Source organism: Penicillium malachiteum (genome assembly GCF_028827825.1).
Source record: "Penicillium malachiteum strain IBT 17515 chromosome Unknown utg000002l:1.0-8849297.0:1.0-8852440.0, whole genome shotgun sequence".
NCBI lineage: Eukaryota > Fungi > Ascomycota > Eurotiomycetes > Eurotiales > Aspergillaceae > Penicillium > Penicillium malachiteum.
Window position 1 is genome coordinate 5,693,113 of NW_026643095.1, and position 25,184 is coordinate 5,718,296.

The following is a 25,184-nucleotide window of genomic DNA, read 5'->3' on the forward strand; positions in this document are numbered from 1 at the left end:
GGAAATCTGGATAGGCATATTCATGTTTGCACCGGATATGGGGCGCTCCTATTCAAGAGCTCGAGGCCTATGGACCTCTCAATTTGGTATGTAGCCACGGGTATTGCCGGCCTTCGTTCCCCGGACATCTGCAATAGCAAAGATCTTAACATTCAATGCATTCAAGGAGGTATACAACGCGGCATGCATGATGCTTAGCGAGTTCCGACATACGCATACTCAACTCGGTATACCATCATGCCGGTCCGTCGTTATTTTGGAGGAAGAGTTCGAGAAATTTAATCTGGCGCTTGATCGCGCGCATGAACGATGTAACTACCTCCGTGTCCCCTTGACTCGGAAATAACTCCTCAATCTTCGTCCATGGCTAGTTCGATATGGATACATTTTGGATATACTGTCACCTACAGCTGCCTTCCCAAATAGGAGACAGAGATTGTTTCTCAAAAGTGTTCTAGGACAGCCTTCTTATGGCTTCTGAGAGAGTGATAACTTTGGAACCCTTGCCCTACAGAAGGCCCCACACCCATCCTCTTCTTCTTTCTTTCGTCAACCTTCATGTTCCCCGTTCTCGCACCTGATTCCTCGGACATCAGTAGACTTCTTACAACAAGGACCATTGAGGAAGACGGATAATAAGAATCTACTGGATTGGAAAAGGTGATTAATTAAACAGAGAGGTTGTGGCTTGCCATCCGTGATTCCTAATTTTATACCACTGTTAAAACCCATACTGACCGAAAATCTTACCGATAGACGATATGACGCTGATTAATGAGAGAGCTGTGGTTGAAGCTAGCGAGGGCACATGCGAGCAGCGAGACAGCTCACTGATCTCAAAATGCTTAACACGCCAAGTCCTATGCTATTGGAGTTTCTAATACAGTCAGATGAGTCCTCAAACTTCACGATCTCATGAAGCACTACCTATCACCCATCATCGCCCTGCAAGGTCAACACATCAACAACTCCCAGTTTACAAGCAATGTGAACCATTTGCACAAATGAGAGACAACTACACTGAGTGGGGACGCTACACTCACCCTGACCCAGATGAGGAAATCCGGTTTTGGAAGAAATACAAACCGTTCGAGAATTTGTTGAGCGCTACAACACTTCCGATCCTATTCCAGCAAATGATGCCGCTCGTAAGCTCATGTCGCTTATCAACGAGGAGTGCGTGATAGATTAGTGCGAGGATCCCGTCGAGGACAAAGGCAGCCGTGTTTCTTATTTGTTGTGGGATGTTGGTATCGACATACCGCGCTACCAACTTGCCATTCTCAAACTAGTAGAGGCTATTCGCGTGCTTTCCGAGCTGGAAAGAACTGAGGAGCAGATCCGTGCTGGTCGTCTTGAGGACAAATTGGAACTCTGGAAATCGTTGGAGAGATTCGAATACGTTTGGGGTACTACTTATATGTGTTGTGGGTTGCTTACTCCCTCCAAAGAACAAAAGTCTTTTTAAAAACCAATTTTCATGGACTGAATCTGTTTATGCTGATTCTTCAATAATAGACTGGTGGCCTGCGAGACATGGCCTGTATTATCCATTTAATGGGCCGAATGAGTACCACAATGCCCAAGCTTTCTATGCGCACCATCTTGCTACATATCCTCCTGATTCGACAGACAGTTCATGTGAATTAGCTGCAGCATTTCAGCTCGTCATGTTCGCATTAGAGCAGGATCCATGGAATTATGCAAACATAAGTCGCCTAGACGTCCCCACTGATCATATGCAAATGTTGAACGTGAGTGAAAATTAAATTCTGGATTACAGTTGTTATGATTGACTGATGAAACCCAGAGTGATGTGCATGGCATGGTTCCATTTTTTGAGGTTTCTGGGCATATTATCTTTAGATTTCTGGGAAAATATGACCTGTCGGCAATTGAAAAACTGAATTTACCTGAGTGTAACCTGTGGGAGGGAGACTCCTCGTTCTCCATGGAAAGATGGGAGTTTTGGAAAACCCGGCTGCGATGGGTAAGTGAACAAGATGGATTGCTGGAAATAACACGAGATGATGCCCGGAAGATCGTTCATCTTATGCAAGAAATTGAGCAACAGGCCCAAGGAATGGATCCAGTGGGTTAGGCTTAGCACAGAAATGCCTTTTCATTTTACTTAATTACAACCCTATGTAGATCGTATAACAGAAAATGAGCTCAAATATGGATGAAAAATTAAAATACGCATAGTTATCATCGAAAGAGACTAGTTCAAAGGAATTAATATCAATAAGATAAATTCAAATCAAGTCGACTAAAAGAGCGAAAGGCAAAAAGTAAGAAATATTATCGTGACTGTCTTCTGCATGATGCTTGCTCCTTTCCCTCAAAAGGGGGAATCCTGATTGATAAATGTCACGACGCATTCCAAGGTTCTTGTATCCATTACTCTTGCCAATATAAGCCTCTGTTTGACGTGTCCATCTAGGCCTACATCCAGCTGCATTCCCCAACCAGGTGAGATATGCAAGTAGTCTCATAGAGTTTGAATGAACAAGACTGCGCTGGACCCTTTCTCAGTGAGATTTTCCTTTCAGGAGTTCGTTTCGTCCTTGTTTCTTGGATAATCCTCCTTGTCCTTTTGCGGTTGCTCTGAGTCGTTGTCTTGAATTTATCACTTCTTGCGTGCCTTGCTAGATGTTGGAGGCTTTTTGGCTTTGTGTGACTTGCTGATGTAGTAGTCTCTTTCTTCTTCCCTTTGGCCTTTTTGTCTTCTTCCGTTTTGTTGGGTTCCACCTCAGCATCATTCTCCTCTAATTTATAATCTATGAGGGAGAGTGGCATCGTCAGCGGAGATTTCGTCATCAAAGTCAATGAAACCGGAGTTCTCCCTGTCTGTCAGAGCGTCAGATTTAGCTGTCGTAACATTGAAATATTCACATAACAGCTTTACTTACCCTGAGCCTTCTCTTGTTGCTTCCGCGTCTAGTGCCTCTATTCTGACTTTTCTTTGGCTTATGGCAGAATTCATATGGAGGCATTAGCTTCCAAGGAAGCAGTGATTACTGCACTGGGCCAGAGATCTGAGCTCTACCAGCTGGCTTTTATTTAAGATAAAACTCAGGATACATACCCTGCAAAAGAGGCCATGGCCCATGGACTTCAAAACATGCGGGGTGGCTGTAACAAAGAACGGCATCATCCTCTTTAATGGTGCATGTGGCTTCCAAGACAACATCCCTGCCGACTCCTATGTTGGTAAGATCGATGAAATTAGTGTCTCTTGGGGCTCAGGCGCAATAGAAAGTCTGGGATGGGGTTGGGAATAGCTTCTTCGTCAATCTCCATCCCATGAGTCTGAGAGGATGTAATTTTTGCCTATGAATTGCGCCTTCCAGCAGAATGGGAACTTATGCTCTTTCCGTATGAAACCTTCTACATGAGAATGAATAGTCGAAGCTAATCGTGGTGGTAGGTACCAAGCGTCCACAGTGGGCGATCGTACAATTTAATCTGACAGGCTCTATGTCATCGGAGTTGTCGGTATCCTCACGTCCCTCCTTAGAGTCTATCTCGAACTATATCAGTTGATGAACCACCTCATATCACGGAGTCCCTACATACTGTCACATCGGTGCCTTACAGCTAAGATTCTGAGCCATTCAAAATTCTCATTATTGGATCTCATACAATCTCTCAATCTTTGACCGTGAAACGAAAGGTCCTGACCAAAGAGAGGAGATCACATTCTTCCATGGTCGGTGACTTGTTATTGTCAGCAGAAATCGTGATCCTCCACCGTCTTGGGCGGACTTTCAAGGAAACATATGTGAGGCTAGCAATAAAGCCAAAATGCCCAAATAGAAAGGCTGCGACACAAAACTTGGTTTTGATCACTCAAGCAGAGCTAAAAGCCAGTCTCCAATGCGCCAGCGAATCAAACAGTATCTCCGACAGGAATGTTGTCCTATGTGTTAAGCAAGTACCCTGGCAGAGCACCACAAGGGGAAGCTACCCGAACCGTACGGCAATAGCGACAATATAACCTTCTCTGTGAGTGATGAACCACGGAGAGGGCTACGGTAATTGCCTCAAGTTCCCTTTCATGCCTGATGAGAGAATATTGGAAGCAGAAGGGACAGTGTGATTGATTTTGGTGTGTATCACAAAGAGCATACTATCAAGTGTTTTAAATAGAATTCTTTGCTCTTCAATCAAACTCTACACACCGAGCAATGCAGGCAATGAGAATTATCTCGGGCCTGTCCAAGGAACCAACGGACGCAGGTAGAGAAGGGCGAAGTGAGACGAAGCGAGACGTGTGTAAGTCCTGAGATATTGATCACCTAACACCAACTGGGCACCCGTAGACCTGTTTCAGTTTGCTATGTTCCTGATTATAGTCCAGCACATAACTAAGGCTTTATCTCAGTAGACCATTCAAAAGAGTGTTTACCTAGTTTTGCTATCCCAATTAATATTTACAGTTTAGTTTATAAGACTCAACTATCATTATTCCCACTTCTATATAGTATCTTAGGCTACTCAAATTTTGAATATTTGAAATTCAATACATAGTGTGACCATGGGTTGATGGCGGTGAGATCAAGCCCGCAATGATTATCTTCCTTTCTCCTCCGGGGGCACTTCTTACCAAGAGCATGGTCATGACTCACAAAGAGCCTGGGAAATGCCAAGTTCAGGCTATCAATGTACTCTCTGTCAGCAGAGTTTCTCTAGCCGAACTCATCTCAAACGGCACGAGACTTCATCCCGTAGGGTCCAGCATCAACCAGATCGGGACAAATCGGGGAAGCTGACATTGCTCTAGACAGCTCACAAGCACAAGCACAATGTGAGTTTTGTGGTCGCAAATATTCCAGAAGGCAAGAAACCCCATCATTTCACCTGATACAGATATCCTAACACCTAGTAGAGATGCACTGAGACGACACTATAAGACATGCACCTCGGTTGGTACCTTACCAGAACCCAGTCCAGCAGGACGTTACCGGACTGCATGCGACGCCTGCGCCAAGAGCAAAACCACCTGTGATCGAAACACACCGTGTGTTTCTTGTGTGGATCAGGGTGTTTTATGTACCTATCAGCGCTTGAATCGCGCAAGTGAACCATCCGCCCCCTTGCGTACTGGTTCGCGTAGTTCAGGTCCACCTCAGAACAAACGCGTCTCCACGCAGCAATCTGGACATTTATCTGTTCCATTTCTCTTAAATAATTCTGCGCCAACTAATCGGAGCCCGGGAGATGTGAACCAGGCTCTTACTTTGTTGTCAACCACAGAGTCTAATGAGCACGATGTGGAAGTGGATATGGATGTGGATCTTGCGCTTCCGAGCCTCGAAGTCGAAGCTAATACCAATGACCTCTTCTTCGAGGAATCTTGGGCTTTTTTCTTTGGACCTATCCCAAACAAAACCTTTTCTAGAGACTCACCGTTGCCTGAGGGATTGGACGACCCTGAAGAACGACAGCTCGCAGCTAATAGAATGATCGAGTGTCTGTCGACAGCATGCTTAACTTATACTCACAAGCAGTTTGATCTTGAACTTAGTCATCTACACTCCTTTTTTACACAGGAAAATGTTCACAATTTCATTGGGGCATATTTTGATCAGACAGTCAGACCTCGATCTCGCATCGTTCTGAAATCACCATTCGTTCTTGGATCTACGTCGGTGCCGCTACTATTGGCAATATTTTTGCTAGGTGCCACATGTGGTCACTCCGATGGAGCCAAGTTCCAAGCTGTGATATATGCTGACCTTGTTGAATTTATCATTTTCGAGAACCCGATCTTGCTTCAACTTGTGTATACTCAAGATCTCAAGTTCGATAGTTTGAGTCGGATCGAGACGGAAATTATCCAAGCTGCAATCCTCATAATACTGATGCAGTTGGCCAGTCCGAAGCCAGATTCTCGTCATCGAGTTCGAATCCAACGATATCCTGCTTTGGTTTCGATCGCTCGGGCGACATCTATAACCATGCTAGATTGTCACAATATTATGTTTTTCAATAGTCCTCCTCAATTTACACCATCCGAGTTCGACTTTGATCTCCCCGCTGAAGAAAAGGGTATCGATATTCGAGATAATATGGAATGGGAGGCATGGGCACAGAATGAGAGAAAATTCCCCAGGCCTCCGCCATTGAACGAATTCATCCAAGAACTACTATCGGATGACTGGAAGGGGATCGACGACCCCAGATTCAAACATCTCAACGTATTCGCTCTATTTATTGCTGTTTCTGGTAAGTCTTCACCAAAACAGCCAAGTATAATCCTCAAGCATTTCAACCGATAGTCTTCGGACTAAGATCTAGTCTTTGCGATTTATCCTTTGCAAAACAACAAATCGGAAGGGCACTGTCGCGATGGATGAGTCTATGGAAACAACTACAATCAACTTTGACCCAACAAGAGATCTATCGCGCAGGGATCACATACCATGCACCTGATCTCTGTGTCTTCGCCCGTCTCGTTCTCCAAAAACTACTATCAGAGACCGGTGAAATCGCCAAGGATTCCATGGCTCAAATACATCAAATGCTAAAGGGATCAAATGAGCGGGCCATCAATTGATCTCACCAATAATATTTTGATATTCCAACAAGCTCTAGCATTCTATTGGCTTTTCTCACTCTTCTCGCCGGGTTTATAAAACGCCAATTCCAGCGAAGCACTCATCGAACAAATCAACACAATCCACGTAGCCCTTCCACTTTGCTTCTTCCCCAAAAGACGATCAGAGTCCCACATTAAATTCTTAATACCGCTGAATGCATGATATGTGAATGGTATGGTAAGACCGAACTTAATCGCTGTCTTGACTGTGACGGGCAAAGAACCGAATGCTTCGATGATTGTTGCTGAGTCAAGGTGGAGTCCTAAGGTTGGAGCAAATAGATATAGTGTTGCGAAACCATATAAGCTTCCAGAGAGTAGTATTCCGGTGATTCGATGTAATGCGGAGGATGAGTTGACGTAGTTCCATTTGTATACACTCAGGTGGGGCGATACTGGACGACGGAGTCGCTGGGCGACAAGTCGGTCCTTGGGAGATTCGGGGTATATAGTTTGGGTTGAGAGATATCTTCTATGCCCAGGTACCTTGTTAGACGAGATTCAGCTTGAAATATCTGTGTTAATTTTCGAAACTTACAGGACTGAGGTCTTGGATGTGAAAAGTGTTGTTCTTGGGCGAGCGATGCCTCGGTATACTAAGGCGCAAGACATGGCTAGTCCTGGAGCTTATATTAGATGAATGGATAAGAATTTTCAATTTGATCTGAATCTCAACTTTAACTTGAGTATCTTCAGTTGGGAGTAACTAATGATATTCAAAAGGAACAATCATAGTGTTGTGGCTTAAAATGTTAAATAATTCAATGTTTATACTAGACTGGTCGGAAAATACCCACAGGTGGGTATTCTCCGATGGGGGTAAGTTCACACCCGCATCTGATCCCATTTTGGTCTATTACTAGGACTAGTCGCAAACGATTATTTAGAATTCATATTGCCAGCACTAGATTATTAATATTGACATGATTTTTGAGCCCTATATAGTATCAGTTAGATACTACTAGGTTCTAATACTAGGATTGCCCACATGTGTATGTACTTGGATAAGGCTGAAGTATTCAAGTTGGTGCCTGAGGCTACCAAACTTTGGATGGCACTAACACCTGCACATGTGGGCATTCCAACCTTGGAAGTCACTAATAGTAGTGCTCGGCTGTGCTCAAGAGCTTGAAAACTTGGGACTAATCTGGTTCAAGGTGGTCCAGACCTTTCCAAGGTTGTGCCAGTGCACTGGCAGGTCACGGTGTCACCTTAAGGACTCCGGTTGTGGATGTATATACTTGTGATGAATCTTAGTAGATTCCAAGGTTGGTTGCCACTGGCAGTCACGGTGCAGTGAGACTTCCGAGTCGGGAAAACTGAAGACCCCGAGCTGACTCGGACTCATTTCCAACAATATCTTCCATGTTGATCATCGAGATGACATTTACAACATTTGAATTTGTCATCTAGATAGGCTTACAATCTGAATTCTATACATGCATCATCATGTGGGTCCCCGGGCGGCGTCTTTCACGATGACATAAGCAGAGCTATGAAATTCACCGCCTGACAGAAACCTCCCCCATTGAAGAATGAAGGCACGATACAAAGTCCGGAGAAAGCAAGGACCCGCCACTCCACACCTCAGAATGACACCATCGCAGATCATGGCGTGCTTGGAGAAAGGGTAACAAGGTAATTTCGATCTCTTTTCTAGAAAATATAGCTAACCTAAAGACTAGCACGTAAGACCCTGAGAAATGGGGCTCATAATATGGATTGGTCAGCCCTTCGGGACCTATGACCGGCATCATTTACGGAAAACGCCATTCCATTTCTTTCCGATTTCTCCTCGGAGATGAATTAATCAGCACTGGAATCAACTCTAACCGGATCGGAGATTGGGAGATTGATGCCTGGAAAGCACGAGAAGGAGGTTCGAGCAAGGGCTCCTTTCATTATGGGATACGGAAATCCACATCGACCAAGAGCGCAGATATTGCGTGCTCAGGTTCAAGTGAAGTGGAGACAGTTGCAATTTTCTCAGCAGGCTTCCGCCAATCACAGACCAAGGCAATTGCACCATCTATGAGTGAAGCCGGCATTCGGGATACCCAGGCACATCATCGCCCCTGCTCTGCTTTATATTCTTGCTGTTTGTGCTGGTCCTTGGTTCTATTCTCTCCCAATCACCTCCAAAGATCCATTCCCAGTGGCTTTGTCATACCACAAACATCATTTGAGCATTCGGATATCTTCAAAAAGCAATTATTGCCTTTATTTCTTTAACACATCAACACATTTAACCCATCCTGCGTGCATACTCTTACACAATGCCTGCCCAAATTCCCCAGTACACCTCCGATCTCGAGGGCGTCGCGTCTCGAGACAACACGGAATCTGGTTATGTCAGTGGTGGTTCAAGTGAAGAATACATCCCAGAGATTGTTTTCACAAAGCCCCATCTGCAGTTCTTGAACCGTCAATTGCAGTTTCTCGAGCCCCAAGGTATGTAGTAAATCAACCCCGCTATCAGCCAAAACTACCCCCATGTTTCAATGGATCAATCCTGACTGATGACCCTCTATAAAGATATCCTGAGATGGTGCATTACATCACTCCCTCATCTCTTCCAGACCACGGCCTTTGGCTTGACCGGCCTGGCTACCCTGGATATGCTCTCCAAGCTGGATGTGCCCCGCCCCCAGATGGTGGACCTCATCTTCCTGGACACCCAGCATCACTTTTCTGAGACCCTCAGCCTGGTCGACCGGGTTCGCAAGCGTTATCCTTTGAACAATGTCCATGTGTACAAGCCTGCTGGTACTGATAGCCCTGCTGAGTTCGAGTCCAAGTATGGTTCCCGCCTTTGGGAGGCTGATGACCAACTCTATGACTGGGTTGCCAAGGTTGAGCCTGCCCAGCGTGCCTACCGTGAGCTCAATGTCCACGCCGTGTTGACTGGTCGCCGCCGCAGCCAAGGTGGCAAGCGAGGTGACCTCGACGTCATCGAAGTTGACGAGGCTGGCCTTATCAAGATCAACCCCATGGCCAACTGGTCCTTCAACCAAGTCAAGCAATACATCCAGGATAACAATGTCCCTTACAACGAGCTCCTTGACCGTGGCTACAAGAGCGTTGGTGACTGGCACTCTACCCAGCCCGTTGCCGACAACGAGGATGAGCGCTCTGGTCGCTGGAAGGGCCAGCAGAAGACTGAGTGTGGTATCCACAACCCTCGCTCCAAGTATGCTCAATACCTGATGGAGATGGAACGCAAGCGCCAGGAGGAAGCTTTGACATCGGCATTGCACGCTCAGCTCTCTGCCGCGCAATGAGCTGTGCTTTGCTCTTCCGCATACTTCCTTGGCGTTTGGATGATACCTCTTTGGCGTTACTCTCTTATTTTTCCATTACAATTACGTTTCAGCGGTGCGACTCAGCTCTTGAAAGACTGACGCACATTCATGATCAAAATATTCCCGCTCCTCCCCGATGTACATAGCCCTGGAGGAGTCGGTTTCCCCCCTGACCCCAGGCCACCGAGCCACGATAATGACTTCCGTATGATAGACACAAAAGCTTTACTTTGTCTATTTCATAAATTCACATGACTTTATTGAAAAAATCCGATCTTTAGTAAATCTTATACATTTAATCTTTTTTTAATTGCAAATGTTGAGACGCATCTTGGTGGAGTTGTTGCTCGACCCCTCACGTGCGTGTGTCCAACCCTAACCCAATGCCTTGCAGCACTTGAGATAGAAAATTGTTGGTAATTGACCATCTTTTTTTAATCTGAATCCGGCTCTTGTGTCTTGTGTTTGAAAGAATTCAAGTGATTTACCTAAAATTTCCATTTATAATACAGTCGGAGTCCGGGATTTCATGGACTAGATTATACCCCTGCAGTGTTAGACATCCGCGTTAAAACACTTCCGTTCCTATTGCGATCGACATCCCACCTTAAAATCATACCCACATGGTTCAAATGTTTGAACAGCCAAGAGACCTTGGAATTTCAAGTAGATCATAAATCTAGATATTTACCAGATAACAAATCATACTCGAATACCCCCAATAACCATTATATGTGCATTCATCGCCGACTTCGCAATTAATGACGCATGCCAGGAAATTACCCCACGTGACGATCAGCATTTCCCTGTATTTTTTTTAATGAAGCATCTTCAACCTCTGGACCGACAACCACACCTTTTTCTCCTAAATATACTCCGCAGAACGGTCATGGCCGATCCAAACGCCTCCCGCCAGCGACCCTCGCTAGGCCAAATGCGCAGTAGCTCATTCATCCAAGACCACCAACAATATAAGCCCCCACCAGCAATCAACCAGAACATCGGCGAAGTGCTGGGTTCTCAACTCGACGAGAGCCTCACAATCGCCAACCCTATCCACCCAGACCCCGAACGAGTTCATGACAGCGGTGTGATCCACAGCATCTTCAACCACCACACTAACCAGCTCGCAACCGGTACCCCGCGCATCGTCGCAACTATCTTCTACAAATCCTCCAACCCCGTCCACCCGCATTTCCACCCCGATGCAGTCACCCAAGGCGATAAGCTCCCTTCGCCTCGAGTCCCCGAGGGCTCAGCTCCGACAGATGATTTGGAGAAAATCCCTCGCGAACCGCCCGTTCCGGAGCCAGAGCCTCTGGACCACATCTACGGCCCTTACGTGTCGCAGTTGTGTCTGACCAACTTCTTACAGACTCTCGAGTCTCTGCCTACGCCTTACCAGCGCATGAATACCTCACACCGTTGTCTGGATCGGGATGCTCATCCTCGCGTCGTGGAGGTTACTTTCTCCCCGCCGCCAGACCCAGCGTACCTCTCCTTCGATGATCTGCGCAAGCATGAGAGTATCTGGCGCTTTGAGCGCGAGTGGAACGTTGAGGTTGTTCTACAGAAGGAGAGTGTGTTCCGTCGACACAAGCGTCTGGCTGTGTTTGACATGGACAGCACTCTTATCGAGAACGAGGTTATCGATGAGATTGCCAAGTTCATTGGAGTGGAGAAGGAGGTTTCGGTGTGTTATCCCTTCCTATATTGAAACAGCACAAATTATATCGCGTTGATCGCTAAGACTCTTTATAGGAAATTACCGAGCGTGCGATGAACGGCGAACTGGACTTCTCCGCATCGCTAAAGGAGCGCGTTGGACTTCTGAAGGGCGTCCCAGCCGATGTCTTCGACAAGCTCAAGTCCGTCATCACTATCGCCAAGGGCGCGCGAGAGCTTTGCGCTGCTTTGAAGGTCCTCGGATTCAAGATGGCCGTTCTGAGCGGTGGATTCCAGCCTTTGGCTGAGTGGCTCGCCGGTCAACTCGGACTGGATTATGCGGTCGCAAACCATGTAAGAAACGCATTTACCCTTACACCTCCAATTGACATATTATTATCTCTAGTTTACGTAGTCTAATCTGGTATCTAGCTCGAAATCGATCCGGAAACTCAAACTCTTACCGGTAGACTGGTCGAGAACAAGCCCATTATCGACGCTGCGCAGAAGCGCACTCTGCTTAAGTCCATCGCTGCGGAGAACAATATCCCCCTTTCCCAGACACTGGCTGTCGGTGACGGGGCTAATGATCTCCTCATGCTTCATCAGGCCGGCCTTGGTGTCGCCTGGCGCGCTAAGCCTAAGGTTCAACTCGAGGCGCCAACCCGTATCAACGGGGAGAGTCTCGTCGATATCCTCCATCTACTTGGTTTGGAGAAAGAGGATATCGTTGAACTTTCTGAAAAGGCTCAATGAGTACTGATTTACAGTACTGAACCTTTTTCTTTTGGATCACAATACCCATTTCATGTCACGTCTTTTCTTTGCCCGTGCTCTATTATACGGCAGATGTGAGTTCTCTGGTTCTATCAGGAGTACCGAGGGTTACGCCGATTGGCTTGCTTTGCATGTTCAGTATATAGCTTAAGCCGGTATGATGTGTCTTGCTCTCGGCGTAGATGCTGGTGCTATAGGATAGAGTTGAGACTCTTCTGGCGTGTAGTTTAGCCGGGTTTTCGGCGACACGCAGTCAATTGACAATACACGAGAATATATGAGAATGATCATTGAGTCCTTACAAGATCCAAGCCTGTTTTTTGTAGATTGATTTCATTTTATTGACTAATGTAAAAAGAAACTCGAATCCATGCAATCTTGCCAAGTAAGAATGTACAGTAGAAACTTCAATGGTGATACAAAACATTTTGACCGTATGTTGAAACGAAATATTGAGAAGAAGAGACGAAACAAAAACGAAATTCCAACTCCGAACCGAAGCAAATCCAGAATGATGCAATTAGGCGCCGAGGTGAATGACCATGAACCATATTCGATATCAAAGACGAAAGGGTCTATCAAGTCATGCGGATTATATTGTTGAAAATGACAAAGAGAAAGAAGAAGCCAACCAGGGCCCAGGGACGAAACTAACGAGTAGCCTCATCGGTCTGTACAACAGTCTCACTGACAGCACCCTCCACAGTTCCAGGAGTGCCACCAGTACGACGCTTCTTCAATACATTCTCAATGAATGCCTCACCAGCCTTGTAACTACTCCTAACCAGAGGTCCAGAAGCACAGTACAAGAAGCCCATATCCAGAGCACGCTGACGCCAAGCCTCAAATCGATCCGGAGTAACATACTCCTCAACAGCCATATGACGCTTAGTAGGACGCATGTACTGACCAAAGGTCACAACATCAACATTAACAGCGCGAAGCTGACGCAGCGCATCCCACAATTGCTCATCCGTCTCACCAAGACCCAGCATCAGACTAGTCTTCGTAATAAGGTCCGGCTTCGCCTCCTTAGCAGCCTTAAGCACACTGATAGACTGCTGGAAAGTGGCACGACGATCACGAACATAAGGTGTCAACGCCTCAACAGTTTCAACATTATGCGCATACACATCCAATCCAGATCGTGCAACCAGCTTCGCCATCTCAAGATCTCCACGGTAATCACCAGTAAGACACTCGACGAGGATATTCGGCGCCTTAGACTTAATCTTGATGACCGTTTCCGCAAAATGACGAGCACCTCCATCGGCCAGATCATCTCGATCAACACTGGTCAAAACAACGTAGCCAAGTCCCCATCGAGAAATTGCCTCAGCCGTATTCTCCGGCTCATGCGGATCAAGCGGCGCGGGATTCCGGTTCGTCTTCACACTGCAGAATCGACAACCACGAGTACATGTGTCTCCCATTAACATGATTGTTGCAGTTGCAGCAGCCTTGTCACCTCCACCCCAGCAATCGGAGATATTCGGACACCGCGCCTCCTCGCAAACAGTGTGTAGGTTTAATCCACGGAGATCTTTCTTGAGACGCTGGTAGTTCTTGGAATCTGGGATGGGCGTCTTGAGCCAGGAAGGAAGTCGGGTCATTTCCTTCTTACGACCTGCGGGTCCGACCATTGCGGTCTTCAGGGCGAATGCTTCGGATGGATCAAGTGGCGCATTGTCTTCTCCGCCGGAGACGAAGTCTGAGAATGAGGGCCCGGCGTTCAGTTTGTCTTGGAAGGTGGTTTTGCGGCGTCGGGTGATTCCCGGTGTGTTCGTGGCGGAGCCGGTCTCTGTAGTGGCATAGTTGCGGTGACCGAGGGATGTGGTGGTTGATACTGGTGTGATGGATGTCCGGATGGACGAGAGATGCCTTAGGCTACGTGCTGGTGTGGCCATTGTGCTTTTTGAGGTGGAAATGGGTGAAATGTGAAGTTGGAGAAGAGAGGTAGGCCGCTATCTGAAGTAGAGAGATAAGTTGAGAATATTCCCGCGGGAAACTGGAATGACTAAGCAATGACCAGTTCCACACCGAGGCTACCTATCCATGGATGAACTACAACAAGCAGGAAATGATATCAGTCTGAAAGCTATATGTTGATGATCAAATGGATGAAATATATCTTCCTGCTGGATCATTTTTCAAGTTCCAGGGTTCCTCAGATGAATGTGATAGGTTGAGACCATTCACTACAACCTGGTTAGCGGATTCAGACCAACAGAGTTGATTCATCGGAAGAGAGTACAATACTGAGAGTGGAAGATTTACGGCACTACTAGCTTGTCTCAATGAAGTGTTTGTAGCAAGTTTATTATCGATTATGCTTCACGATGATCTCATCACTAAATTGTACATGATTGACAAGAATTTGAAAGACAGGCCCAGAGGGCGGAGCGCAATGCAGGGTATGAAGATGAAAAAGTGACAGATAAGGAATTGCAGCGCGTGTGGGAGTCGAGGGAATGAAATCAATCCAGCAGAGAGAATTAATACATGCAGGAAAGTGAGAGGGGAGCGAGAGTGGATGGTGCGAAATAGGAAAGTAGGAAGAGAGTGAGGGTTGCAAGGAAAGGATGCGGTGAAAGAGAGGATTTGAGGAAAGCTGATAGAGTATAATGAGGGTGTTATGGTGCCTTAACCTCTAGCACCTGAGCTAAAACTTCAATGGCAGATTTCAGAGTTTCGTCGGAACGTCCACAGATGGCGAAGAGTAGGTTATCGATGATTCGTTCGACATCCCGACGTAGATCTGCACTGCGAGAGCCAAGGAATCGGTCCTTAATGCGACCGGGAGAGCCTGATGGAAGTTGGATACCAAGAGTGCTGTAAGCCTTGGTTGGAATGGCGTCAATGCCGTAGATGTCATTACGCGCCAGTAAGGAGGGTTTGTGGCGGTGAATGGTGGATAAGGAAAGGAGATAGTTGCGTGCAATGAGTGCTGCACAGAGACAATCAAGTAGATTCTCTGTGACATCTGGGAAAATAGTTCGAAATGGTCGTAAGAAATCTCGGTCGTCGCTTTTGCGGACATGCAAGATCGCAGGTGATGTGAGTCGAAGCATGTGCCGGGGAAAATCTTTGACGGAGTGTTCCAGTTCGTCCAGCGTCCATTCATGATCATCGAGAGTCCACTCATGGTTTGCATCATCCCATGGTGTTGCCTCTTCGGATTCCTCCTTATCGGAGTGATTGGATTTTTGACCGAGGCGATGATGGATGGGTAGTCTGACTTCGGGGCTTACACTTCCAGAGCGAATTTCCGGCTGAGGTGATCTGTAGCGCTCTCCCTGCGCGGTTTCAGGCCGTTCGCCAACAATTGTTGATGTTACACTGTCCGAGGTCAACGAACCTGGATCGGTAAAGGCATCGTCATCTTTGGCATCTTCGTAACTTTCGAGAGAGTAGCCGGAAGTTCTTGTGTCATAGCCATTGTCCGATATGTCAAGTGGTGTATCTGGGCTGAAAGCCGACACTTCCTCATGTCGATGATCTGGCGTCATTGGGAGAGGATGTGGCATCAGGGAGGGTGGCGGAGGCATCGCTGGAGATGACTGTCGAGCAATATCAACCAGCCTTGGCTTGTTCTTAGGTTTGCTTGCCACCGCAAATCTCTGTAATACTGACATTAGCATTCCGATGATCGATATCTCATACAGAGGGATGGAACTCACCAAAGGTTCGTCTAAAGATTTCATACCGGGGATGAAATCTACTTTTGGAACTGGAGGATCTTGTTCAACAATCTGAACTTTCCTTCGGTTGGATTCCTTGACATTTTCATCTTTCCCAGTCATGGGGTCGAAGGGAACACCCTTCAGCCATGTCTCACAATATGCCAGATTACTAGGTATCCAACTGGCTTCACTTGAGACAGTCGCTGTCCTTGGCCGGTGAGGTCTCGGGGAGCTGCCTGGAATGAGGTTGGATCCGGGGATAGATGGAGGAGAAGAAATTGATCTAGCGTGTTCGTCGCGATCCGTGGCGGTGTGTTTTGTCTCATTGGCGTCGCATTGCCGGACAAGATTCGAATGTGCTTCGTGGACATTCGTCACTTCTGTCCATCTTTGCTCAGGGGATGGCTCGCGTGGTTCATCCTTCCACCCGGGAGGGTGGTACGCCATGTAGTTGATTCTGTCGTCTGTCCCAATACTCTCCGCTAGTTCGACGGGGTCATTCGGCTCATCTGACGTCTCGCTCTGACGATCGGATGTTGCGACCCCGATGTCCTCTTCTTTGACATCATTTTTACTCTCAAAATACGATGATGATGAATCGGCCCCAGCGCTAGCTGGTCTTGACTCTGACATTGGCGGACTAGGCAAGAGACCGAACGCAGACATGCTAGTGCATGTGAGGTTTTGGTCGGAGCGCCATGTTCGTAATGTACGGCCATTCGGTAGCGGTTTGGACTCTCTGCTTGACTTTGGGCGAAATGTAGGTCCATTGTCGCATGATGCTGGTGACGTGGGAAGCATCAACTGAAATGGTTCCTTCATTTTGCGTACAGATCGAAAGGGTGAGATACAGGATGGTCCTCGACTCACAGGCCTCCTGGATAGTGATGTGGTTGAGTATTCATGAGTCTCTGCGCGTGGTAATGTCGGGGACGGCACGAATGACAATGTCGGAAATTGCCTGCTCCTTCTCCGGGGCTGATATGTAGGAGACCATCGGCGTGGTGACGGTATGGGTTCAGGAATTGCTATGGCATCGTGGCTTAGCGCAGACGAATAAGAATCCTGGCTCTTGATGTGGGTTTGAATTGGGGCCGGGAAGCATGCATTGTTGGGCATTTTGGCAGCACCACAGTCCATGGCGGACATGGTGCGTCCCTTTTGGTGAGAAGCACTCCTGGTCGCAATTGAAACTTAACGAAAGTCAAAATGCGGTCGCGCTGCAATTACCCGCGATGGTAGTTGGAGAGCGATACTGAAGTGAGCAAGAACACTTTCACATTCAGAAATGGAAGCTTCACCCGACTGCAGGGGCTCAATATGTCCTTATACAATCAGAATGACACTACTTTCTGACGATTCATCCAAGGTTGATAGGGTCACCAGGGCATACAAGACTTCGCATCCCTTGACAAGGAAGTCAGTGTCCTGCCATGGGGAAACTCGAGTATGTAAAGATCGAAGTTGTTCCCCCTTCAAGGTTTTTGACTTCGTTTGGAACGAAACGAGCTCAGCTCCTCTGTAGGCACGGGCCAACCTAATAACACTTCAGTGCTTAAGAATGGATGTTGCATTGTCCTTGCATTCCCGAACAGGATGAGATTCATCTCGGCGGAAGACCATGATTGGCCCTGGATTGCTACTCATGTCCTGCAAGACCCTGTCAACGTGGATAGACCCTCATCTGTCGCCTAACTTCGTCATAGTTCGGCATATTGGTGGATACAAGGAATGAGACAAATGGGATGCAGAGAGGGGGATAAGCGAATCACAGTCCTTGGGAAGGGCAATAAGATCGGCCAAAGGGTGTACAGTACTGTGCCCAGGCGGGTCTTCATTGGTTGTAGTGTCTCGTTGCAATAGCAATGAGAGAGCCCCCTTCATGGGGTCTTACAACCCCTTGCATCGGAGTCAATCATGCCTGGCAGCAGTCTGAAACTTGGAATATAAATTGATAAAAATGCTTCGTCATGCTTAATCGCTTGCATTTTCTCGTTCTGTCAAATTTAGGATCTTTCATCACTGTCAGATTTTGCTGGAACATGCCATTGAAGTCCTGACAAATTGATAGATCAACCTGTATAGTTCCTTTCATTTCGCTTGCGCATTCCACAAGCTTCGTGTTCTTAGGAGGATTGACAGGTCTAATGGAAGGATCCGCCCGTCTCGACACATGGCCTGCTGAACCATATGATAGATCTTAACATTAATTCGATTGTCCTATGGGATGGATCCAAATTAGAGTAAATGCAGCGGGTCACATCCGATCGGAGGTTGGAAGCAGAGTTTCAGACTGATCACATCTCTTTAGTACCGTATACATCGTGTTCAAGGTGGAGAAGAGGAGTATATTTTCCGGTAGGCGGTAACTTAATGCAAACATAGTGCAAACATCTCTTATCAATCGTATCAGGGAAAAAAAAGTTGCGCTGGGAAGAATGATCCCTTCTCCCATATTTCATGCAAGTGCTCCATTCTCCATGCTTTCCGAATCATTCATAGCGGCGACGCTGTCATCCGCTAAAACTCCGACCGCCACTCTCAGGGATGTCGGGATTTGCGTGCATGAATTCCAGCCTTCGCCTCAGATTCGCTCCACTTTCAAGAAGAGCTCTACTACTCCCAATTGCTTGGCTGTGACCCCGTCGCATATTTTCACTGCTCAGGCAGACAAGGCTGTAGTTCATGTCTATAGTCGGGAGAAGGGAAACCAAGAAGCTTTGATCCCATTTCCAGAGCGGATCCGCAGCATTGCTGTCGCGGGCACCAAATATGGAGACGTTCTAGTACTAGGTACCGAGGGCGGCAGGTTGATTCTTTGGGAGGTATGACTTGTCAATTTACGCTTATTTCTGCTTATCTCCTTTTGTTGTGTTCCCACTTTGGACCTATCATACTGTGAATTTGAAGCTAATCCTGCACCCCGTGTTTCAGACATGTACAGGTCGTCAAGTGGCTACCACAGCCTCCCATCTTCAACCCGTCACATCGCTTGTCGTCGACCCCACCTCCAACTTCATTCTTTCGGGCTCCTCAGATGCTAGTGTCCACGTCTGGTCCATTCCCGGCATCCTTTCATTCTCTAAGCCCGCCCAAACTCAAGACCGACAGCCACCTAACTCTCCCATCCGTACTTTCTCCAATCATCGTGCTGCTATTACCTCGTTGGCTGTAGGACACAGCAATGGCCGAAACAACATTGCTGTCTCAACAGCAAAGGATAACACCGCCATTGTGTGGGATTATCAGACCGGACGTGTCCTTCGAACCTATCTACTTCCAGTCTCGGCAACCTCTGTGACCTTGGACCCCGTAGACCGAGCTGGATACGTCGGATACGAAGATGGAAGCGTGCAGTCAATTGAGTTTTACCGTAGCAACTCGACACAGCATGCTCTTCACGACTCATCCTTACAATCAACCCCAGCCCAAGTCTCCGCCGAGGACCGATGGCTTCCTCCATCTTCAGAATCGGGCGCTGTGCACGCCCTCTCGCTTTCATATGATGGCGCGACTCTGTTTTCCGCACACGAAAGCGGCAAGGTTCTATCATGGACTGTGGCTCGCCGCAAGTTCGCAACCACTGTTGCCGATTATACACACCCTGTAACCAACTTGGTCGTCCTGCAGCCAAGTGGACTTTCTACTTCCTCGCAGGAATTGAACCGCACCACCCACACCGTTGTCAAGCCTAGACATGATGGTGCACTCTCCGACCCTGCTCATGCACCTGGAGCCGTTCCCGCAGCTTACTCTTTCCACACTCATTTGCTTGCCTCCTCGCGTCCTCAATCTCGCCAACCATCGCAATTTTCCTCCGCCCTTGCTCATGCATCATTTCCCAACTCCATGATTGAAGAGGGTCTTGCAGAGCTAGCTTCTTTCCGTCAGTCAGGAACCGACGGACCTCGTGTTGTAATGACCACTCCTGCCGTCTCGGATTCTATGGTTGACGCAGGTCAAGATGAGCGCGTCGCGGAGCTGGAATCGGAAATTGATTTGCTGAAGAAGAAGGCTGCAGTCAGTGATAAAACCCGCCATACCTCTGCGGAGGAAGTTGTCCAGTTACGCTCCGATCTTGCTCAACTGCAGGATTACATTAACCAGCTACATGAGAAGCAAGAGACTGCGCAGCAAGATAAAGTGCAGCGTCAGGCAAGGAAGGAGGCGCAGGAAACCAAAAGACGTGAGGCATGGTTTGCTGCGGAGAAGAAAGGGCGCAATGGCGATGCAGTCATGAGGAAAATGGAGATTGATGATGGCATGTTGACCAGTGACTCCGATGACCAAAGTGATGAATAAGGCTTTGAAAATGTTTATAAAATTTGATATTCTTCGGACTTGACCTGGCGCTCGGCTTGACTATTGGCATACTCTTTACAGCATAATTGGAATTCTCCAGACTAGAATTGAAGACATGACTCTCTATGTACTCGTACCTTGCTCAATGACTATATTCCTCATCTCTAAATGATGCCTCCCAAGTTTCGAATCTCATCAAAATAATGATTCTGAATTTTGATAATCTTAATATTGAAATTTACCTCAATGTCCAATTGAAATAGTCAAAGCTAAAAACACATCATCAACAAAAGTAGTATATCACAAGCCTCCTCGAACACAATAGCCCGGCTATTGATCCAAGCCAGAGGAAGAAGAGCAGAGAGAAATCAGGATAGGAAAAAAAATACAAAAGATACAGCGCCACCAATCAATTGGCAATCATGCATAAACCATGACAAGGAACATAATGCAGCAAAAGCAAATGCCATATCGATCATAACGCCGGAGTTCTTGAACTGGCCATCTCACCATACCGTCCACGGCCCTGGGTAGTATCATAAGCATTCAAAACACGCATTTGACCGCCATCATCAGCTTGTGAAAAGGCGTATCCACGCTGCTTGCGCATGCGTTGTACCTGTCGGACTTTCCGAATAGCCTTTTGGAACTGCTCCATCCGGGGTCGGTAGTCCTGGACATTGTACTTTTGGATCTCCTGGACGTGATGATAATGCTGTGGGTAGTACATGCGCTTAGCATACTTCCAAGCAAAGTCACGCAGAAGACACAGTGCGGGCAAGGCAAATGCCATGAGGTAGAAGATGGGTGACTTGAAGAGGACGGGGATTGTTCCGTAGTATTCAACGGAGAAGTTGAGAGCGGGCGCTGCGTAACCGTAAGCTGGAAGGAAAATAAGCCATAGCAGCATGGATCCGGGAATCGCGATGAATGTGTATTTCGTCCAGATGTTGGAAATCAAAGCTGCCTTGCCGAGTACGGTGCCCAGCACAGCAGTGTATAGTGCCTCGCCCCAAACCCAGTGACCGGCCGTGTGACCGTCAAACATGGGTAGATCCCAAAGGAAGATCAACTCCGATGCAATGTACAGAAGGAGGGAGTGGAAGAACCCGTTGAGAACCCAAGCCCAGAAACTATGTTTCTTGAAGAAGAGTCCTTTCTGGCCCATTTGGTACAATTGGGGGTATCGATCCAAAAGTCGTGCGGAAATGTACTGGTCAAAAATACCCATGGCGAAGGGAGGCAGAACGGTAAAAAGCACGTTGTAGTATGAAAGGGTCCATGATTCGTAAATGACTTCTCCAGAGAAGGCGTTTTGGAAGGAATACTAGGGAGGTGTTAGAATGTTGTGGTCGATATAAATGAGGAACAACGTCAAAACTTACCCAGAACTGTGTCATGTACAGTGTAATGTTCTTATAGAAAGAGTACAAGATGACACGACTGATGCGAGAATAACTCCATGCTCCGTGAACCAACAACAGTTTTCGGAGGAATCGGAACTGAGCAATTGCCACATCGGCAGATCGAGCAGCTTGGAGACCTTCCATACCGCTAATACCAACACCGACGTGAGCTGCTTGAATCATGGATACATCGTTCGCACCATCACCGATAGCCAAAAGGAGAGATTTGAGGTGGCGTTTAACAAGCTTGACGACCAAAGCCTTCTGCAAGGGAGAGACACGGCTAAAAAATACTCATTAGTTAATTTGCTTACATCGGGATTTCAGCTGCACTTACCAACAAACCACTGCCTTGCATACCACAGCAAGATCCAGGAACAACCTTTCCATGTCTTTCTCCAGTGCGAAAGTCAAGGACTTGCCGTCAATGACCAAGGCCAGAGTCTCAATATCGCCAGAATTCGCTTGACTCTTGACAGCGTCCAACTTCGATTGTAAGTTGGCGCGTGTGGCTTCCGCTGACTCCTCGTTAATGATCAGAAGAGTCATATCCTCAGAGATCAGTTTACAAGACATGCCAATATTGATAGCGGTCTCTTGACGGTCACCAGTCAAGACCCAGATCTTGATTCCTGCAGTCTGAAGCGTGTGGATAGTATCCGGCACACCATCCTGCAGTCGATCTTCGATAGCGGTGGCACCAAGGAGATAGAAATCCTTTTCAATCAACTCAGCCGCCTTGTCCAGTTCTTCAGCACGGTTACCGCCGACAGTAGTAGCAGCCTTATCGAAAATTTGCCACCATCGATGGAATTCATCATCGGGAACCTCCCGCATCGCAAGACAGAGAGTACGGAGACCATCGGAAGCATACTCTTCAAGATGCTGCAGAGTTGCCTCCACGGTAGGGTTGTCTGGATGAAGACGCTCAAGAATTACTGTATCGGCACCCTTACAGTAGATGCGAACTTTGCCATCTGGGCAGCGGAAAATCGTCGACATTCTCTTTCGCGTCGAATTAAACTCGCAGACAGCCAGCAGCTCATACTCAAATTCTTGACCGCCAGCTTCAAACAGAACAGATCGAGGTTTGCGGTTTGTGAAGCGGTATCCTAAAGAAGCAGCGCCGTCCACCAGAGCACCCTCGTCGGGGGAGGCTGCCTGGTACTTGATTTCATTTGGATCAGATCCATTGCGTTCGGGAATGACTGTGTGGCAGGTAGCCAGTAGAGTGAGGAATTGCTGGATGAGAGCTTGAGTAGGGTGCGATTGTAAGTTCTGGCGAAGGGTCTTCAAGTCGTAAACACCATACTCAGCATCCTCAGCAGATGTCACACGCCGGTCTTCGGAAACGTCGTCTCCGTATTGAATGCCACCAATAGAACATTGCTTGAACTCCATTTGATTGCAAGTCAATGTTCCAGTCTTGTCCGAGAAAATATACTCAATCTGCCCAAGTTCTTCGACCAGAGACGATGTACGACATGTCGCAGGAGTATCGGTCTCTGGGTGATAGATGTCCAAATCAGAATTGATCAGATAGGCCTGGAAGTACTTGACGATTTCAATGGTGACAAAGAGGGAGATTGGGACCAAGTTAGAGTAAAGCACCCAGTATGTGAAGATATCCATGAAGAACTGCTTGACCAGATTGACATCTCCATAATCAAGGTAGACGAGTGACGAGGATTTGGTTTTACGGATAACCAAGTCGCCGACCGAACTGACAACACTGAGAGCAACGAGGATGCCCACCAGCATAAGAATCTGAATATTGACCTGGCGCTCGACGGCTGTACGCTTGATCGGAGTTGCTGTAGCATTTCGCATCAATTTGGTCTCATGTCCGGTGAAAACAACAATACCATGAATCCAGGGAGTATTACGCAGAGTTGCGCCACGAAGAAGCAACTGGTCGGGAGCAAGAGACAATTCTTTCTCACCACCTCCCGCGTTCATCGTCAACGTGGCCTCGTAAGTGTACAGACTGCTGTTCGGTTGTTCGGATCGGACTCGGCCACCCAGGCGACCCAAATCGCTGGGGCTCACAAGATGAGCAGTTTCGGGGATAGCCTGCTTGATCTTCAAATTGGTCTCGCCATCCAAATTGGCTGTCTCAATGTAACATAAACCCTCGGGTTCGGACGAAGCCATGAGAACCAAATCAGCGGGAAATGGCTGCTCCGACTCGACTCGAACAATGTCACCGACTACCACGTCCACCCATTTTGCTTCATGGAAAGAAGAACCTCGAAGAACCTGCGTCTTGGAATAATTCAATCCTCGATCTGACATTCGGCGCTTGTAATCTTCGACTAATTCCTTGATCGCGGATACCGTTAACACGATAACCAACGGGACAATAGTGGTGTATTTGCTCGTCGGAGAAACATTGGGAATTTGTTGGAGAACAGCTGTGAGCAAGAAGAAAAGGTTGGCGTATTTGGAGAATTGCTCGAAGAGGAATTTGGGAATAAAGGTGATCACGTTGTATTTCGCAGTCGATACGTGGTTGCTGATGAATTTGTGCACGGCGTTCGCAGGAGGGTTGTTGACTTGGATGATACGAGGACACAGGCTTGCGGGGTCAACCTTTCGTCGTCCAAATATGGATGTGAGATCGGATGCGCTGAACTTCTTCTTTGTCTTGGGTACAGCTGCCGCTCCACTAGAGCTTTCGACTGCGGCTCTTCTGGCTCCAGCCTCCGTTAATGGAAGGTCCATTTCGGAGTACTGTGGCCCCATCCCAAACATGTATTTCGCCTTGCCCATAATTCCACCTCCCAACCCCATGATACTGTTCCGCTCGTTCGCTTTTCGTACATGATGCGCGCTGGAGATCCTGTCTTCGTCCGCATCGAGATCATAATAGCCGGAATGGGAATCTTCAAGTTCGTCAAAGGAGTACCGTTGGTAGTTATCAAGGCCGGAGGTCTGGGAATAGGTTCGGCTGTGGGAATTGTCGGCATAAGGATCGTTCATGTAAACTCCAGGATTGGCGGCATGCGCCGGGCCAGAAGCGACATTTTGATGGGCTCCAGCCTGCTGCGCGCGACTGCCGACAAAACTATCATAGGATATGGAAGGGCGAGATTGTGCTGCGTAGGGCTGGTCGGAGTCGTCAATGTTGTATTGTTCAAGTAGATGCTCGTCGTTCACGGGTGGGGGCTGGCCGGAGTTATACGTTGGACCAGAGTCCAGGAGCAAGTCATCATCGTGGCCAGCCGCTGGATGCGATCCGGGAGGCCTACCGGCCATGATGCCGCGGAGGGGAAGCTAATACCCTCACTGAGAGCAATGGTAGTGCCCCTGAGGCATAGATCGGAACCGACGGAGATCGAAGACAAAGAGAAGCGTCACAACGGGATCTATCAGAGGATACCTCAAAGGTTCAATATTTACGGCAAACAGACTCAAAGCGACACGGTGGTGAGTTGAGTGAGAG

The 25,184-nt window shown here is 47.5% G+C and overlaps 9 protein-coding genes across 9 annotated transcripts; 5 read left to right on the top strand and 4 right to left on the bottom strand.

Annotated features, from left to right (window-relative positions):
• Window positions 1-1,004: 1,004 nt before the first annotated feature.
• Window positions 1,005-2,101, top strand: N7483_005085 (uncharacterized protein; the record flags this gene model as incomplete). The annotated part of the gene is made up of 4 exons (XM_057088522.1): window positions 1,005-1,148; window positions 1,193-1,409; window positions 1,519-1,754; window positions 1,811-2,101. 4 exons carry the CDS (start codon window positions 1,005-1,007, stop codon window positions 2,099-2,101), a joined length of 888 nt encoding a protein of 295 aa, XP_056948351.1.
• A 3,187-nt stretch (window positions 2,102-5,288) lies between these two features.
• On the top strand, window positions 5,289-6,562 carry N7483_005086 (uncharacterized protein; the record flags this gene model as incomplete). Its single annotated transcript, XM_057088523.1, has 2 exons — window positions 5,289-6,231; window positions 6,285-6,562. The coding sequence occupies 2 exons, from the start codon at window positions 5,289-5,291 to the stop codon at window positions 6,560-6,562; spliced, it is 1,221 nt and encodes a 406-aa protein (XP_056948352.1).
• Window positions 6,563-6,604: 42 nt separating this feature from the next.
• Window positions 6,605-7,216, bottom strand: N7483_005087 (succinate:quinone oxidoreductase subunit C; the record flags this gene model as incomplete). Its single annotated transcript, XM_057088524.1, has 2 exons — window positions 6,605-7,076; window positions 7,143-7,216. The coding sequence occupies 2 exons, from the start codon at window positions 7,214-7,216 to the stop codon at window positions 6,605-6,607; spliced, it is 546 nt and encodes a 181-aa protein (XP_056948353.1).
• A 1,664-nt stretch (window positions 7,217-8,880) lies between these two features.
• On the top strand, window positions 8,881-9,885 carry met16 (phosphoadenylyl-sulfate reductase (thioredoxin); the record flags this gene model as incomplete). Its single annotated transcript, XM_057088525.1, has 2 exons — window positions 8,881-9,055; window positions 9,140-9,885. 2 exons carry the CDS (start codon window positions 8,881-8,883, stop codon window positions 9,883-9,885), a joined length of 921 nt encoding a protein of 306 aa, XP_056948354.1.
• A 910-nt stretch (window positions 9,886-10,795) lies between these two features.
• N7483_005089 (phosphoserine phosphatase SerB) lies at window positions 10,796-12,327 on the top strand (the record flags this gene model as incomplete). The annotated part of the gene is made up of 3 exons (XM_057088526.1): window positions 10,796-11,599; window positions 11,668-11,925; window positions 12,004-12,327. 3 exons carry the CDS (start codon window positions 10,796-10,798, stop codon window positions 12,325-12,327), a joined length of 1,386 nt encoding a protein of 461 aa, XP_056948355.1.
• Window positions 12,328-12,998: 671 nt separating this feature from the next.
• N7483_005090 (lipoate synthase) lies at window positions 12,999-14,255 on the bottom strand (the record flags this gene model as incomplete). Its single annotated transcript, XM_057088527.1, has 1 exon — window positions 12,999-14,255. The coding sequence occupies one exon, from the start codon at window positions 14,253-14,255 to the stop codon at window positions 12,999-13,001; it is 1,257 nt and encodes a 418-aa protein (XP_056948356.1).
• Window positions 14,256-14,981: 726 nt separating this feature from the next.
• Window positions 14,982-17,180, bottom strand: N7483_005091 (uncharacterized protein; the record flags this gene model as incomplete). The annotated part of the gene is made up of 2 exons (XM_057088528.1): window positions 14,982-15,968; window positions 16,029-17,180. The coding sequence occupies 2 exons, from the start codon at window positions 17,178-17,180 to the stop codon at window positions 14,982-14,984; spliced, it is 2,139 nt and encodes a 712-aa protein (XP_056948357.1).
• Window positions 17,181-18,511: 1,331 nt separating this feature from the next.
• N7483_005092 (putative ribosomal assembly complex component Ipi3) lies at window positions 18,512-20,333 on the top strand (the record flags this gene model as incomplete). The annotated part of the gene is made up of 2 exons (XM_057088529.1): window positions 18,512-18,856; window positions 18,942-20,333. 2 exons carry the CDS (start codon window positions 18,512-18,514, stop codon window positions 20,331-20,333), a joined length of 1,737 nt encoding a protein of 578 aa, XP_056948358.1.
• A 475-nt stretch (window positions 20,334-20,808) lies between these two features.
• On the bottom strand, window positions 20,809-24,997 carry N7483_005093 (aminophospholipid-translocating P4-type ATPase DRS2; the record flags this gene model as incomplete). Its single annotated transcript, XM_057088530.1, has 3 exons — window positions 20,809-21,660; window positions 21,719-22,022; window positions 22,077-24,997. The coding sequence occupies 3 exons, from the start codon at window positions 24,995-24,997 to the stop codon at window positions 20,809-20,811; spliced, it is 4,077 nt and encodes a 1,358-aa protein (XP_056948359.1).
• Between the last annotated feature and the right edge of the window lie 187 nt (window positions 24,998-25,184).